At 30.7% G+C, this 13832-nt stretch overlaps 1 protein-coding gene across 5 annotated transcripts in view; it reads left to right on the plus strand.

Moving 5' to 3' along the window:
* Positions 1 to 13832, plus strand: part of LOC112681910 (adenylate cyclase type 5) — a 223621-nt gene that overhangs the window by 197290 nt on the left and 12499 nt on the right. For all 5 annotated transcript variants that reach the window (XM_025552266.1, XM_025552268.1, XM_025552265.1 and 2 more), the window contains 7 exons: positions 3103 to 3209; positions 5921 to 6062; positions 7558 to 7655; positions 7791 to 7875; positions 8002 to 8118; positions 8198 to 8308; positions 8413 to 8549. In XM_025552266.1, coding sequence (XP_025408051.1) covers positions 3103 to 3209; positions 5921 to 6062; positions 7558 to 7655; positions 7791 to 7875; positions 8002 to 8118; positions 8198 to 8308; positions 8413 to 8549 — 797 coding nt within the window. The remainder of the gene's footprint in view (positions 1 to 3102; positions 3210 to 5920; positions 6063 to 7557; positions 7656 to 7790; positions 7876 to 8001; positions 8119 to 8197; positions 8309 to 8412; positions 8550 to 13832) is intronic.

Here is a 13832-nt window from a genome sequence, read left to right on the forward strand (position 1 = left end):
ATTTTAGTTCCATAGTAGTATTAAAAAAAATTCATAATTCACAGTGATTCTGCCATTTATATTTAAGTGGAATCATTCAAGCAACATAAAAATGGCAACTGAAGGGAATTGGATATTTTTATTATTAATGGTGATGATTGCAATCTGTAGTTTCAGTGTATATATATATAGCTTTCGATGAAACTAATTCTAAGAATCAACAAAAATTTAATGTACTGGTTCGTAAAAGTAATCTTTGATTGATACTCCCTTCCTTTCTTAACTTTTCTATGTTATAAATGTATTATGTACCGTAGAAATTATACAATTATTTTAAAATTGAGTTCTGTAGTTTGATCAACGAATTTGGATCAATTTTATATTTTAGAGAACAATTTAGATTTCGTATTTAAGTGAAAACAAATAATTTTTATTATTTGATTTATTTATTTTTTGAAATTCTTAATTTTTTTGCTCAATGTTTTTCTCTTGATCTTTAAAAAACATTTTTTTTTTTTTTTTAAGGAAATAATTACAATCTGTATCAATTTGTACATTAAGTAATTTTTATTATATATGTTTTACAATAACAGGAATTAAGAGAATGGGAGGGCACTCAGTAGTGCCACCCGACAGATTATTTTAATAGATCTCTAGGCTGAGTCCGATTTAATCTTCTTAGAGGGTTGACAGGATTTTCGAGGGAGGAAAGGCGATTGATTAGCGGGCTTGTATGTTGAGCTAGTTTAGAATGGAATGAACGGAAGTGTGATTTAGTTAGTTGGGACAGAGTTGGAATTTTAAGGTCGTTTCGTAGGTCAGTGTTTTTGATATACCAGGAGGCAGAGATGATTTAGCGGAGACATATTGATTGAAAAGTATGGATAGTTCTTAAGTTGGAAGGTTTGGTGGAGCCCCATAATTGGATACCATAAGACCACACTAGTTTGATAATGGCTTTATAGATTAAAAGTTTGTTGCTGGTAGTTAGTTCGGATCTTAAGAGAGGGTGAAGTAGATGTAGTCTGGAGTTTACTGTCTTTCTTTTATTTTTAAGATGTTGAGACCATGTAAGGCGTCTATCGAGCGTCAGGCCCAGATCTTTATTGCCGAGGTTGTTAGGATAGTATTGTTATTTAGTGAGACTGGGGGGGCAGTTTTGCGGTCTTAGTGAAAATGATATAAATAGGGAACGGATTTAAATTCTCTAAAAAACAAGAAAAATGCCTTAAAAAAATACGATTTAATGCCTTAAAAAATTCTTTAACATAAAAAAATGCACTAAAAAAATGTCCTAAAAAATTTAAAAATGGGTTTATATTCAATAAAAACAAAATTTTGAATTTAAAACTTATAAAAAAAACACATAATTATGAAAATTCTAATAAAAAATAAAAAATATTTAAATACAATACAACCTTAATTAATTAACTTTCAATTATCTTGATATATATATCATACCATCTTCTTTTTACCCTAAAAAATAAAACAATTAATAGGTATACCATTTAGATAGGTATATTCGTTATACTTTTACCTTTTGTTTCATAGCATTGTATAATCAGGTGCTGCTTAATATTGTCAAACAGCAATCTTCGACGGTTATCGGCCAGTATTGTTTTGTATCTCGAGAAACTTCGTTCCACGTCAACTGACGTCATAGGTGCAAACTTCATATGAGCCATATCATCAGCAGTTGGTTCTTCAGATATTGTACTATTTCGAGATGTTGCTTTTCCTTCCAAAATATTTGAAATTTGTGTCTACACGTGTCAACAATAATTTCGTAATTTCGTAACATAATACATATTTAGGTATTTTAATTTTTATTAGAAAGAATGTGGAAAAAATGTTGAAAAAATGACTTAAAAACCACAAAATGCACTAAAAATTTCAAAAAATGCAAAATAAAAGTTACATTTTTTAATTTTTTGATGTATGAAATGAACTGTTTGCTTGGAAACCAATGTTTTCGGACATTCAGAAAAAATGCAATTTGCATTCAAATCCGTTCCCTAGTTATAAAAGATGATTTCGATTCATTTAATTTTATCTTCCAGCGTTGGGACCAGAGTTGTATCATGTGAAGATGGTTTTGTAACATATCGGTAACGATTTGGGGATTTTTATTTGAGGCCATAATTATTGTGTCATCAGCATAGGTGCTCAGAGATGTGTAAAAAGATTTAGGAGTATCGTGAGCAAAAATTGTGTAAAGAAAAGGAGCTATGTCACTGCCTTGTGGAACGCCAGCTAGGATTTGGAAATTTTCTGTGTAACTATTGTTAAATCGAATAGAGAAGTTACGGTTTTTAAGATATAATTTAATAAAAAGGTAATATGGGACTGGGAGAAACTTTTTTAGTTTATAGTGGAGCCCATCGAGGCAGTCCCTGTTAAAGGCCTGAGCTACGTCAAATAGAACTGCTGCACAGTAGTGTTTTAACTCCAAGCTAGAGGAGATTAAGTCGACGGTGCGAAAAAGTTGGTGGATGGTGGAGTGTTTGGCCCTAAATCCAAATTGATGACTAGGTATGATGTTTGATTTTTCTGAGAGTGGTAACAGTCTTTTGAGAATAATTTTTTCAAATATTTTTGAGAAGGTGTAGAGGAGACTAATTGGTCTATCAGACGAGAGAAGTTCAAGGGATTTGTCTGACTTATAAATAAGAATTGTGTTGGAGTATTTCCAGGCCGTCGGAAAATAAGATAAGCGGATTAAGGAATTTAAGATTAGTGAGAGGAAGATAATAGATTTATTTGGGAGTTTTTTGACAATGTGGTTACTTATCAGGTCGTGCCCTGGAGCTTTTTTGGTTGGAAGTTTTTGTATACTGTAAAGAATCTTTCCTGGAATAGTGTGCTTGGCAGGAAAAGCCATAGGAAGGGCGGATTCTAAAGAACGTTCGATTATTTTTAGTTGGGTTCAGTTTGGATAAATATTATGTGGCTTAAAGACGCTAGCAAGGTGATTGGCAAAGATATTGGCTTTTTCGGTATCGGTTGTGGCCCATGAGTTATCGGATTTGTAGAAAACATGTTACAATTATTTTAAACATTTAAAATAAATAGGTATATTATTGTAAAATTATTCACCGACTATGTTTTTTTATTGTTATTTAGGTATCTCAATATTACAAAAAACAAAGTCCTGGGCACGCTCATAATGGCAATATATCTAAAGAGTTCAGAATAATGGGACACAACCAACGTCATAATACATTTTCATGGTAAAGTATATCGTTGAAAAATATGTAATAAATTTCATTCAATTTTATGCCGATTATAAGTTGACAAGTTCCGAAATTAAAATGCATATTTATACATATGTATTCATTCATCATGCATATTTTTCCTCGAAAAATATACATGTATAATACGTGTTGTAAAAATGAAATATTCAAATTTCAAATCCGCACGGGACAAACGGTGTATTTATATACCGTGATACTTTCATCGCCTAACACACTGAAATAATAAAATCTTTTTTCGTCCATTAGCAGTGGTTCCTATTATACTGACAACAACTGCGAGTTTAAATTTAATCGAGATGTAGGCGAATGGTGTCTACATAAAGGAACACAGATATTTAAATTGTACCCAGCGCGTTATACGAAGCTGTCGTAAATCTGGACCGCTGCACGTTAAAGGTTATAACAATACCACTTGATAAATAATCGTGCGTCAAAGTGTTCGTGATTCACACATTAGGAAGGTCATGTCCTAATGAATTTTGTCAGCGCTAAACCCGCATACAAATGCACATCCTCAATAAATGCCCCCCTCGTGCCTCAGCGTACGTAATGGATAACTTAAGCGAATGCGTCGTAACTACACTGATATAATATTATGCAGACACCTTATATACGTGCGACTGGTATCCCTTACAGCCTTGTCGTCAATTTGTCGATACTGTATGTGCTTAAACATTTAAGCATTACATAAATCTACGAGAAATCAATGTCGAACATTCGTAGACGAGTGGAAGCTACTCCGCAGTGTACTCGAATTCACTACAGTTCTACCGATGATACGGTTATTATTAATAATACGATAAAGTAAAGCGCGTCAACCAGATTTGGTTAGACTTTTTTTCAACAAGTGGTTCAAGAATTGGTAATAATACATACCCATGACGAAATTACATTTCAAAACTACATTTTCGTCGTGGTACTGTTCAAAAAAAGTGATTGTATCTATTCATCTGTTATTTATATGTTTTTACAATCGCTCAGTCATAAAATCGTCAAGACGTTCGTTTATCTCTTACTGGCTACCATAAGTGCAAATGTCTACGTATTTTAAATTGCAATCATCCCTAATTTTTTGGTGGGTAAGTGAATCATAAAATATTATGTGAAATCGTCTCTGGCGTTAACGAGAGTATGCATATTGTATATAAACATTTAAAGCCCTACGGTTTTGTTTGAATAAATTTTCACCGCTGTTTTGACATCGCTCTTTCCGTCCAAAACGTGGAAAACTCTGTTAGTTTCTTGCGCTCGAACGGGTAGAAAATCGCGCTGCAGTTATAAATGCGAATCGTGACGCTGAATTATGATCGAATTTGTTCAACTTCCACGAAAAAGTTTTATCTCTACGCATAAAAAGCATTGTACTGTACTATCATTCAACAATTTGAAAAGTAAGAATAGAACGAAAACCAAACTTGACATGTACAATTTCCACTAATATAACTTCTCTAATAATTTGCCATAATTTACGAGTTTAATTTCTTATAAAAAATGTGTGTAGTTTGCTTGTTAGAAAGTTTTCCCTTAATCTTGTGTTGTCGAGGTTCACGATGTGCCATGTAGGCCATAAGTAATAATAACTAGTCTTAAAGTTTTGGACACTGTTGACCGTCCTATATTTGTTCTCGCTACAAATAATGTCCAGTGGCAATCATAGAAATATAGAATTCAGAACAATTCAATATTTTATTAACGATTTCAAACAGATTGGATTTTATCACTGCAATTATATATTGTAAACATTAATAACTGAAAATCGATTTCGAATAAACCCGTGTAAATAGTTGTACGCAACAGTCGCTATAACTAATAAAAAGTTATTTATTTTTTTAATTATTAATAGGTTAATTATAATTATGATGACACCGTAAATACTTTCAATTGCAAATCGTAAAACTGAAACAATTAATGGACGCCAACCACTCAAAGTTATGAAATATTTAATTATATGCACATAATTTGAGTTAATAATATTCTAAGTTTATTTCCACAAAAAGAAACTCGATGTGGTGGTCGATTTCTTAACTATTTACATTGCATATTATGTAAACGAATCGTTTAACATTGACGAATTATACACGATTTATTTAAACCAGTGATGATCACCCTATTTTATTCTACGCCCGCTTGTAGATTTTGAACAATCACACTCCTCCCCCACATCAATTGAAAAAAATTACCTAACATTTTTTTTTTATATATATATATATATATATATATATGTATACACATTGCAAATGAACTATATAACCATTATACATAATGACTGTTATTTCTTTTTTTTTTTATTGATAGTACAAATTTATACAATTCGTTATGACAGCTAACGACTCTCTCTCTAGCAATTTGTTCACGCCCCTTTAGAGGATACGTTCTCCCGGTTGGGAAACCCTGAGACAAGCAGATTTCTATATTATTTATTTTAATAAGATATAAAAAGTTTTAATCGATGCGCATTCTAATTTTAATTTTTTCCACTACAACACTCATATGCGTTTACACCATATACGTGTTGTAATCAAAGCTCTCTTCGACACTTTTTGTTTTCACTTCCATTCCTTGTGCTACGGTAAGAATTTGATGTAAATTTAAAACCTAATCTAAAAATTTTTCGTTAGGAAATTCGTGAAAAAAAAAAGAAAATAAACGTACTTGCTTCATTATTAGTTTTTATATTTTTCCCGTAGCAAAGACGAGCCTGAGGTGAACAACGGCGAGGTAGACGAGTACCTGTTGTGCGCCATCGACGCTAGAAGTATCGACCGCCTTAAATCCCAGTACTGCTATCCAATCACGTTGAAATTCCGTGACCCTAGCATCGAGCAAATCGTAAGTATTCATAATATATCGGTATAATAACATTATTCTTTCGATTTATCTCATCCATCTAATTTCTCGTTTGACAATATTGAGCGTCGTAAATTTATCGTGGATAACTTTATCGTTGGTCAAATCAACGGATTGCTTAATAAATTAAAATTTTGTAATAATTTATGAATTTAATAAGATTTTATTATTCAAAAAGATGTACAAAAAAAATTACAGTTAAAAAATAAAAATGTATACGTTCATAGGCGGACATTTGGTTGAATTTTTGGGGGGGGGACTATAATAATTCAATGTAAAATAACCCGCAGGGGCTTCGCCCCCACACCCCCTTCCCATACACAAGTAAAACTTATTACCATTAAAAATATAGATATGTTTAAATTGTATTAAAAAAACACTAAATAACGTATATTTAAAAATAATTAATATTTTATTTTAATAACAAATAACTATTTGTATTAGCAAAGATAATCAAAATATCATCGCTTTTTATATTTTTCGATATATCTTTTTCAATGTATAGTATTGAAAGATTGTTGAACCTATTTTGAACTAATAATATCATTAACCAAGTTTTTATTTTTTCATTGCACTGAAACTTATTTCGCAAGTGACCGAACTATTGCTATTGTTAGTGCTATTGTAAATAGTTTTTTATTATTTCTTATTTTATGATTTTCAAAAAAAAAAATGAACAGATAATTATAAATAAATTATAAAACAACGAATAAAATTTCTAACAAAGTTTCGATTTTTGGGGGGGGGCTATTAAAATATTTGGGGGATCTAAGCCCCCAAAGTCCCCCTTGATATCCGCCTATGTATACATTTAAAAATACGAACAAATAAAATAATTTAAAGTTGGTACCTACTAAACATTTCGAGCGTATTTATTTAAATATTCATAAATTGGTTATAGCTCTAGTTTTAGTGAATAGTAATGTAACTAAAAATTGTGAAATTGTATCATGATCCTTCTTTTTTTTTATTGTTGATGTCTTCTAATAAACTGCTAAATTTTTACTGTAATTTAACTTACATAATTTTCTAACATCTCTTGTGTTGAACTCTGTGCATTTTCAGCAAACCTTTCAACACGTTAACGGTTTTCAGTATTTAAATTTTTGACGAATTAGGTAAATTACTGTGGTGTTTTTTTTATCTAATATTAATAAGTATATTACTCTCTCTGTATGAGCCCGTCCTAGACATCGTTTATTGCAGTACTTCCAAACTTTTTTGTTGACACAAAGACCAGTAACATAATGCTGTTAACAATATAACAAGTGTTAATTATTTTAATTGAATTAAAAAAAAAAAATTAAAAGTATAAAATCGTACGAAATGCAAGTGACGAGAAACAAATCACAATTTATCTTATCCCTTGTATATCGCTTATAAACATTAGTTTTATTGTTGTTGGTTGACTGTCATACGACCGTAGTCTCTAAATTTGGTGACACGATCGATAACCGCGTCTGTAATTGTTTCACAGTACAGCAAAGTGCCCGATCGGATGCTCTACTCGTACATGACGTGCACGGTCTGCATTTACCTGGCCATCACCGCCGGCCATGTGATCATCCTTCCGCTGTGAGTATATGACGAGCGCGAAAGCTTCGAATCCACCGTTGTCGTTGATATTTTTTTCCCCTCCCGACGAAATCCCGTTTCCCGTGATCGCATGTATTGTTTTATGTATTGTTTGTTTACATTTTTCGTTTTCAGATCGTATTTGCTGCTGGGATGCCTTATAGTCGGTTGGCTGACGATCGTTCTGTCGGCGGCCGTGATTTTTCGCAATCGACTGATGGTAATGAATTGATGGTTCGCCTATCCGAATGCCTCCAAACCCCCCCCCCCCCCCCCCCCGATAGTTTTACGATGATTTGGTTAAGCCAAGCTGTTTTTTTTTTTTTGTTTTTTTCTGTCCATTCAGGAGATCACTGAACCCTTGAAAAAAGCGTCGCAAACAATCAACCAAAATCGGTCCATAGCTCAATCGTTGGCCTTGACCATAATCGTCTGTTGCTTTCTGACTTCCATGACGCCATTGGTATGCAAACATTTGCCTCGGCATCATGCAAGAGTTCGATCAAGTTAAACCGACGATCGCATTGGGTTTTTGTTTTCAGATCAAACACAAACTGGAGGTGTGCTTCAGCGAACAAAACCGAAACGGAACCGACGTGTCAGTCGCCGAAAACCCGGAAATGCGGGAGACCACTTGCCACCTACTGTTCAATGTAAATATTGTTCACTTGATAATCTACCGAACCGTGGAGTTCATATTATAACTGTATTCTCGTTGTTGCGACGAGCTAACGTATGGGGTTTTGTTTTTCCATAGTACATGACCGTCTGCGTCATCATACTTATGATATTGGTTGCCGTATACCAGGTGCTCATCAGTCTAGTCAAGCTCTTCTTGTTGATATTCATATCATCCAGCTACTTTATATCTTCCAGTATATTTCTTAATCACAGGTGAGCGATTTTTGAACTATAATTAAAATAGTAATTTAATTTTTAGTGTTTATACTCGTATCAGCGCGTATACTTGTGTCAAATATAAAATGTCGTACTAATGTCACATTTTCAATGAAATAATTGTAAACTCTGATCCTGATTTAATTTTATTGAGTGTATTGAATTACGTGCTGCAGCGGAAATATTATGTGGAGTAAAAATAAAAAAGAAACAACGAGGGAAATACAAAAATTTTATACTTTTTACACCAATTATGTTAAAAGTTTCAACAATTCACATATATATATTTATATATATACATTAATTAACATTTATTTAATTTTAACCTTATTACGGAGAAAATTTGTCAAACAGAATATTATTATTTATTAATATACCTAAGGTAACACTTATTAAGTTTATGGAAATACATAATCAACATAATATTTTAATAAACGTGGGGAAGGCATAAAATAAATAAATATTGAATACTTCATAAAAAAGAAGTTAAGACAACATTAGTTTTGTTTAGAACAAATAAAACAATAAGTAATAGCCTGTTGAAATACAAATCAAATTACAATCTCATAATCTAATTAATTTATTAATTAATTATTATTATTATTTTATTATTTTTTTATTTATTAATTTATTGATTAATTAAATTCCATTAACTCAAAAAACAGTTAAAATGTACTGTATATAATTGCAGGAAATAATATTTTAAAACTCTCTTGAACTATAAGTGATAGAATACCACAAAATACAAATATAATAACCTAAATACTTGGTTATTTTTTTAATTAATATAGTTTGAGGAAGAAACTACAGAACGTTAAAAATATAAGCTGTATGTATATTACTTGTAACGATATTTTAATCTTAATTTAAATTTATTTGTTAATTTGAATAAATGACTATTAGGGCTCAAGTATAGTAAGAAAATGCAATTTAACTAACATTAATACAATAATATGATATTTATAATATAAATCAAATATAGTTTAAAGAAAACATATACTTAACAATTATCTATATAAGAAACAATAAAATAAAATTATATTATAGAAAAACATGGGTTAGATGAATATAAATCTCTAATATTAAAAGGATCAAAAGGATTATTTTAACCATAAAATGTGCGATGAAATGAAATTTTAAACGTGAGACAAAAACATGATTGATATTTAGGTACATGAAAGTAAAAATGACTATAATAATTCGAAAAAAGAAATTAAATTATTTACTAATTTCGACAAAAAACAAATATCAGCGTACCTACGTAAATTAGCAACATCGTCTAAATTAAAAGAGGTTTGAACAGAAGAAATTATTAGTATTAAATTATAATAATAAAAGGAAAAATAGTTTTAATAAGAAACAACTTAAAACGGAACTATGTGTTATATTTATATAATTTGATTCAACAGTGTTTTTAATTTTACAACGTCGTAGAAAAAGTTTTGATTAATATTTCCGAGATATATAATTTAATATACCTAGTAATTGTTTTCTATTGAAGAGTTAATATTTTGATTTGGTATAGGATCTTAATAATTATAATGTCATGAAAGGCCTTATAGTATAAGATCTTATGACTCAGAACGACACATTTCATAAACACAAATGTAATACTTTACCGTTTATTTTGTAAAACCGTTAAAATTCATTAACTTGAAGATGAGAAACTAGAGGTGTTTGATAACAGTGATGGGTGTGGAAGAATACGCAAATGACAATGGTATTGAATCAAGTGCCACGTCAACAAAGGTTAGACTTTGTGATAAATTTTGAATCCATTATAGGAGACACCACGGCATATAGTCCAACTGTCGTGTTGATGATGCCAGTGTTTATCAATAACTACTGATAGTCGATCGTGACTTGCACTGTAAACCAAACGAGACGGTACCATGGACGGTTTCTGCATATCGTTAAAATTGTATTTTCAATAACGACATTACAATAAACAACTTGTGTTGTACGTTTTTTAACATCGTACGACATCAACGATCTTCTAAGATCACGTTCGTTTGACGTGGACGACCCTGACGAATTCAATTTGATGAACACGAATGATGTGTATAAGCTGTGGGCATAATAGTGATCGGCACTAAAGTCGTGTTTTCCTATCCAGATGGAAGTATACACATGCGTGTCCACGGGTCGTGCCTCTCATGTACAGGCACGACTTTCATAATTTTACTTTAATTTTACTATCAATTAATGCTAGTTTAAGGTTAGACAAAAGAATGTATTAGAATTATTGTAGGAATTAAGAACAACTTTATTTCCTTTTTGTTTACCCAGTATGGCATTTGTATATTTTTCGACCAGCTTAAAAAGTTTAAACATGCCTATGAAAATATGTGATGCTTGTCAATTGTAATTTACTCGTATCCTATACTTAATTATAAATACAGTAAACAATATAGAATTTGTATAATCAATACTATCACATATAAGGTCGAAAAATCAAAACCATGATACAGCGCTGTCTGTACAGTGAAAATCCTGGTGAATAAAAAATCATTAAGCACTCGACGGGGTGTACAAAAAATCAAAAACAGCTGTATTACGTCATCTGGTTGGATTATCGGAGTGTAGTGTAACTGCTATATTATGAAGCTCGCTTGCTTAATGATAAAATTATTTACGCAACTTTACGGATAATATTTTCTATGCATAATATATCTAATGTGAACACATAACGTTAAATAATATGTTTTCAAGGTAACGGCAAAATCATAACACACGGTAATTTTAATAATAATAGTAGATTTATCAATGTTGTGTATTATGTTGATAATTTATCTAGATAAAAACATTTAACTTTTTATCTTATCTTGATAAAAATAATTTGAAGTATCTTTTTATCCATCTTTTTAAATAAAATGGTTGTCTGAGATAAATTATCTAAATAATTCAATCTGATTGATAAATTTTAATACTTATATACTATAATTTTAATATTTTAATTGCAAACTGATATTATATTAAATAATTAAATTACTAATATTATATTAAAATAAATAAAAATAGTTTATTTATACTATTGTATAATTTTTATGTTTAAAACATTTTAGTTTATAAAAATAAAAAACGATTTATTTACTTATTTTGTGTCCTAAATTAACTAATTAAAGAGAATTATTTTAAACCAAATAAATCATAATTAATAATTCATTTTTTTGTTTATAGAAAAATAACCATTTTATAAATGTAACTTTTGAATGATGGAATTTTTTAAAATTATCTGTTTTTTATCTAAATAAATGTAGTTATATTTTATCAATTATTCAGATAAATATTTAAATAGTTACATATTATCTTATCTAGATAATTTTTTGGTTATATATGTAAAACAAGGGAAAGAATAATCGCCAGTAGGGCTAGTAGGTAGTGTCATATGCCCAGTATTGATTTTCACTGTTAAACCTTAATTTCTTCTGATGAGAATGATATATTTGCATATTTGCTATGTTTTTTTTAAAGATATAAATTAAATTTATAGCAGATTTAAATCCTGTATTCTTTTTGAAACACCCTATCTATTGTATGTACAAGCGTGGTACGTACGAGTACAATGTTCCTCTGACTATACGATAGTTACTCGATAAATAAATGTATAATCTCGTTTTTCATAGTTATATATTATATTTTTCTAAATCTAATTTTTATATTCGCGGGATAAACAAAAAAAAAAAAAAAAAAAAAATCAAAAATTCAAGAAAATATGAAAGATTGTCGCGATCGACTCGAATTTATCTCACGATCGACCGGTTGGTCACCCCTGATGTACAACACTGTGATCTATACAGTTTTATACAATATATTAAGATATTTTCACCTAACATATAAGCTTAAACATAATATTTCTGTGTTGCACCGTATCATTCTCTAAGAAAACCAGATATCGTAAATTAACAATAATAACATGTGTGATTTAATTTTTAACATGGATATGTCTTATCACCGAGGAGGATTCATGCTAACTTATTTTACGAAACGTCACGCCGGATGTCACACTCGTCGAGTGAAAAGTATAAACGGGTAAAATATTCATCGTTTCCCTGACGACGAATCAGTTGTCATAATAAATTCATTGTGTTATATATGTATGTAGTGCAAACATTTTAATAAAAGCAGAATCGATTGATACTATGATTTCATTTTGACAACCAAATCGTTTAGGGGAACGGTTGTGTGTCATACTCGTTTATTCTATGTGTAAGACGTATCCACATGACAATGTTCCCGTGTCTAGAGTTTTGGATTCTGTACATAACCATCAACATTTTCTGTTAACTTGACCACAAGACTGGTACCGAACCAGCTCCCGTATTTCTACTATCGCCATTATATTACGACCTAATTGGTTTCTGTTTCTGTTCAGCCACGTTACTAAACTAAAACTAAAACATCTGCTTGCGAATTGTTCGCAACATAAAATCAAGTTTACGTACAATAATTCGTATAAAATAGGTGTAAATGAAATGATGATGACCAATATTAAAACCATGCTGCTCAAAATTGGATCAGTTTTTCGACTACGTGTGTAGCACACAAATAATGACATACAATACATTTACACCGACAGTTTATGCCAAATTTGCCATAAATATTGATAAGATAAAAATGTATTGTGAAAATCGTCTCATTCGAAGTCAAATAAAAATTTACCAGTGTCCGTCCCCATATATTTTATTTTACTATTTTCATGGTTCGTTTTTGTTAATTCGATAAAACACTTTAAATGGGCAACTATGATATTTATTTAATAAAATTAACAACTCTTTTAACTTGAATCAAAACGACACAATGTTGATAACTGGTCTACCTGGTAGACTCTGCCCCTTAGCTTTAGTTTCCAGGTCTGTTATATAGGCTTGACCTTAGGTGACCCGTGATGATGCATGTATACCTAGATGGCGTAATTTTTTTATTTGGATCTACGTTTCGACTTTCCAATGTAATACTAGATGTAGTGTTGTTCGCCAAAACATGTTATGATAGACTTTGCCACTTTATTAGATTTTTTTTGGAATCATATGAATAAAAATACATCATCGTATACAACACTATACAGATGTCATCAGTTTTTTTTTTATACCCGCGACAATTTAAAGCATCGGGAGGTACAATCCATTTGCACACCGGAGTGGCATATTCGAGTTGGGTCCCAGATAATATTTATAATAAAGATAAACAACTAATTGGGTCCAATCATAAAAACGATAACATACGAGTTCGGTCCCACTATAAAACCATAACATATTAGTTTGGTCCGACCAATACGAC

This window comes from Sipha flava, unplaced genomic scaffold (assembly GCF_003268045.1).
Source record: "Sipha flava isolate LNK unplaced genomic scaffold, YSA_version1 199_pilon_pilon, whole genome shotgun sequence".
In the NCBI taxonomy this organism is placed as follows: Eukaryota; Metazoa; Arthropoda; class Insecta; order Hemiptera; family Aphididae; genus Sipha; species Sipha flava.